This window comes from Protomyctophum bolini, assembly GCF_963924005.1.
Source record: "Protomyctophum bolini genome assembly, chromosome: 22".
NCBI classification, from domain to species: Eukaryota; Metazoa; Chordata; class Actinopteri; order Myctophiformes; family Myctophidae; genus Protomyctophum; species Protomyctophum bolini.
The window spans coordinates 30,648,924-30,653,486 of NC_137883.1; the positions used below are offsets into that span (position 1 = coordinate 30,648,924).

At 47.6% G+C, this 4,563-nt stretch overlaps 1 protein-coding gene across 2 annotated transcripts in view; it reads left to right on the forward strand.

Annotated features, from left to right (window-relative positions):
- prkag3b (protein kinase, AMP-activated, gamma 3b non-catalytic subunit) overlaps positions 1–4,132 on the forward strand; it is a 29,021-nt gene extending 24,889 nt beyond the window's left edge. For both annotated transcript variants that reach the window (XR_013963395.1, XM_080755253.1), the window contains exon 13: positions 3,438–4,132. Coding sequence is in view for 1 of the 2 variants with exons in the window: in XM_080755253.1 (XP_080611379.1) it covers positions 3,438–3,445 (8 nt within the window). In the remaining variant the exon portion in view is untranslated. The remainder of the gene's footprint in view (positions 1–3,437) is intronic.
- Positions 4,133–4,563: the final 431 nt, after the last annotated feature.

Here is a 4,563-nt window from a genome sequence, read left to right on the forward strand (position 1 = left end):
GGGTCCGTGGACTAATCCATGTCAAACTGGGGGTCCGTAGACTAATCCAGGTCAAACTGGGGGTCCGTAGACTAATCCATGTCAAACTGGGGGTCCGTGGACTAATCCAGGTCAAACTGGGGGTCCGTGGACTAATCCATGTCAAACTGGGGGTCCGTGGACTAATCCAGGTCAAACTGGGGGTCCGTAGACTAATCCATGTCAAACTGGGGGTCCGTAGACTAATCCAGGTCAAACTGGGGGTCCGTAGACTAATCCAGGTCAAACTGGGGGTCCGTGGACTAATCCAGGTCAAACTGGGGGTCCGTAGACTAATCCAGGTCAAACTGGGGGTCCGTGGACTAATCCAGGTCAAACTGGGGGTCCGTAGACTAATCCATTTCAAACTGGGTGTCCGTGGACTAATCCAGGTCAAACTGGGGGTCCGTAGACTAATCCAGGTCAAACTGGGGGTCCGTGGACTAATCCAGGTCAAACTGGGGGTCCGTAGACTAATCCAGGTCAAACTGGGGGTCCGTGGACTAATCCAGGTCAAACTGGGGGTCCGTAGACTAATCCATGTCAAACTGGGGGTCCGTGGACTAATCCAGGTCAAACTGGGGGTCCGTGGACTAATCCAGGTCAAACTGGGGGTCCGTAGACTAATCCAGGTCAAACTGGGGGTCCGTGGACTAATCCTGGTCAAACTGGGGGTCCGTAGACTAATCCAGGTCAAACTGGGGGTCCGTAGACTAATCCAGGTCAAACTGGGGGTCCGTGGACTAATCCTGGTCAAACTGGGGGTCCGTAGACTAATCCAGGTCAAACTGGGGGTCCGTAGACTAATCCAGGTCAAACTGGGGGTCCTTGAAATGAACCTCTGCATTGTAGCAAAAGGTTCTCAACTCCCGAGGGGGTCCTAGTAATAATAATAATCATACATATTGTGATGAGTGTTTACAGTGCATGCAGGTTTTCAACCTTTTCCACTGTTTATTCCATTATTTATTCTGCATTTGTGACCAGATTTGACCGAGGGGCTGCCATGGTGCAACCTCCCAGCTTTTCACCAGAGGAGAAAACTGAATTTATTTATATTTTATGATCCTAAATGAGTTTATAGCACAGGCAGACTCTTCACATACTAGAGCATGTCTGAAATTGACATGTAAATAATGAAATAAATGCTTAAACATGTAGCAGGTGTAATGTTAGAGACCACAGAAGACATGTAAATATTAAATAAATGCTTAAACATGTAGCTAGGTGTAATGTTAGAGACCACAGAAGACATGTGAAATAAATGCTTAAACATGTAGCATAGGCAATACGGCATAGAGTAGTCTGGGACAGAGTCCACTTCAATACGGCATAGAGTAGTCTGGGACCGAGTCCACTTCAATACGGCATAGAGTAGTCTGGGTCCGAGTCAGTCCACTTCAATACGGCATAGAGTAGTCTGGGACCGAGTCCACTTCAATACGGCATAGAGTAGTCTGGGACCGAGTCCACTTCAATACGGCATAGAGTAGTCTGGGTCCGAGTCAGTCCACTTCAATACGGCATAGAGTAGTCTGGGACCGAGTCCACTTCAATACGACATAGAGTAGTCTGGGTCCGAGTCCACTTCAATACGACATAGAGTAGTCTGGGACAGAGTCCACTTCAATACGGCATAGAGTAGTCTGGGACCGAGTCCACTTCAATACGACATAGAGTAGTCTGGGTCCGAGTCCACTTCAATACGGCATAGAGTAGTCTGGGACAGAGTCCACTTCAATACGGCATAGAGTAGTCTGGGACCGAGTCCACTTCAATACGGCATAGAGTAGTCTGGGTCCGAGTCCACTTCAATACGGCATAGAGTAGTCTGGGACAGAGTCCACTTCAATACGGCATAGAGTAGTCTGGGACCGAGTCCACTTCAATACGGCATAGAGTAGTCTGGGTCCGAGTCCACTTCAATACGGCATAGAGTAGTCTGGGTCCGAGTCAGTCCACTTCAATACGGCATAGAGTAGTCTGGGACCGAGTCCACTTCAATACGGCATAGAGTAGTCTGGGTCCGAGTCCACTTCAATACGGCATAGAGTAGTCTGGGTCCGAGTCCACTTCAATACGGCATAGAGTAGTCTGGGTCCGAGTCAGTCCACTTCAATACGGCATAGAGTAGTCTGGGACCGAGTCCACTTCAATACGGCATAGAGTAGTCTGGGACCGAGTCCACTTCAATACGGCATAGAGTAGTCTGGGACCGAGTCCACTTCAATACGACATAGAGTAGTCTGGGACCGAGTCCACTTCAATACGGCATAGAGTAGTCTGGGACCGAGTCCACTTCAATACGGCATAGAGTAGTCTGGGACCGAGTCCACTTCAATACGGCATAGAGTAGTCTGGGACCGAGTCCACTTCAATACGACATAGAGTAGTCTGGGACCGAGTCCACTTCAATACGACATAGAGTAGTCTGGGTCCGAGTCCACTTCAATACGGCATAGAGTAGTCTGGGACCGAGTCCACTTCAATACGGCATAGAGTAGTCTGGGACCGAGTCCACTTCAATACGGCATAGAGTAGTCTGGGACCGAGTCCACTTCAATACGGCATAGAGTAGTCTGGGACCGAGTCCACTTCAATACGGCATAGAGTAGTCTGGGACCGAGTCCACTTCAATACGGCATAGAGTAGTCTGGGACCGAGTCCACTTCAATACGGCATAGAGTAGTCTGGGACCGAGTCCACTTCAATACGGCATAGAGTAGTCTGGGACCGAGTCCACTTCAATACGGCATAGAGTAGTCTGGGACCGAGTCCACTTCAATACGGCATAGAGTAGTCTGCATGGGTCCGAGTCCAATAATCGGAGATCGGATATCGGTCATAATTTCATAATCATAACCCTAATAATTACTGATTTTGGGACAAAATGTATATATAGATTCGTTGTGACCTCTGACCTCTGGCTGCACGACATCAGTGTTGTCTGACTAAGGCCTGATTTAGACGGCAGTCAAATCAGATTAATATCAGATTAATATCACGTGAAGTCAAATCAGATTAAAATCAGATTAATATCACGTGAAGTCAAATCAGATTAATATCACGTGAAGTCAAATCCCGTTCAAATCAGATTATTATCACGTGAAGTCAAATCCCGTTCAAATCAGATTAATATCACGTGAAGTAAAATCCCGTTCAAATCAGATTAATATCACGTGAAGTCAAATCCCGTTCAAATCAGATTAATATCTCGTGAAGTCAAATCAGATTATTTATCTCAAAATGGGTTTTTAAGGAAATGGGATGTCTATCTTGAAGTGACAGATCTGATTCAGGCTATACATTCAAGGCTAGATTTGGCTGCCAGTCTAAATCAGGCCTTAATTTGTCCCAGGTGTAGAAAATGCATTGTTTCAAAAGTTACAATTTTTTTTTCATTCTCTTAATTTCCACAGACTTCTGAGACGATGTCATCTCCTTTGACCCTGCTGTGTCTGCCGGCCCGCTGGGACCCCCAGAACATTCATTTATCTCTGAGAACCAAACCCGCTGGGACCCCCAGAACATTCATTTATCTCTGAGAACCAAATGGACCCGTTATTGGTGGTTCCATTTGTAACTCTCCTAACTGTCATTTAGCTGGGGACCCCCCTGGGGACCCCCTGGGGACCCCCCTGGGGACCCCCTGGAACTCCCTCAAGGACCCCACTTTGAGAAGCACTGACAATAGATGGTGTATTGCATTCACCCAGTCGCACATGCACGCACACACACGCGCACACACACACACACACACACGCACACACACACACACACACACACACACACACACACACACACACACACACACACACACATGGCGGAGGAAACGATGCAAGGCCACCAACCTGCAGATCAGGAGGAATCAGGAGGTTCAGAGTCTTGCTCAAGGACACTTAGACACTGACTCTGTAGGACCTCTCACCTGGGGACCTCTAACCCTGGGGGAGTCCCACAGGGACCCACCTGGGGACCTCTAACCCTGCAGGAGTCCAGAGGAACCTCAACACTATAAGGCTTCACTCACACTGTCACAACAGAATGTTGTACAGCTGATGCATGCGACTTGTTGACTGTTGCAATCTCGCAATTCATTTCCAATGTGGGAGTTACGTGGTTTGAAGAGACAAACGTGTTGTCTGAAGGGGGGGGGGGGGGGGCAGTCGAAACACATACAACATACATCAGCTTGTATAGGCAAAAACTTTGTATCAATCCATTTGACTTCCATTGGAAATGCATTGGGGCGGCCATGACATAAGAATTACCCCAGAAGATGTCGATGCTCAAATTGTCTCGATTTTCTAATGGCCAAAGTATAAAATTATGTTGTTGTTGTTGGGTTTTGCTGTTGGATGCTTTCGCATTTTTAACCGTTTCCGTGGACGTGTACACGTCCTATTGGACGTGTACACGTCCTAGGGAATCCAACCGATTTGTAATGAATGATTTAGTGGTTTTAACCTTTTCCCCGCTAACAAAGATCCATCCATCCATCCATCTTCAACCGCTTATACGTAGTCTGGTCGCGGGGGCAACAGC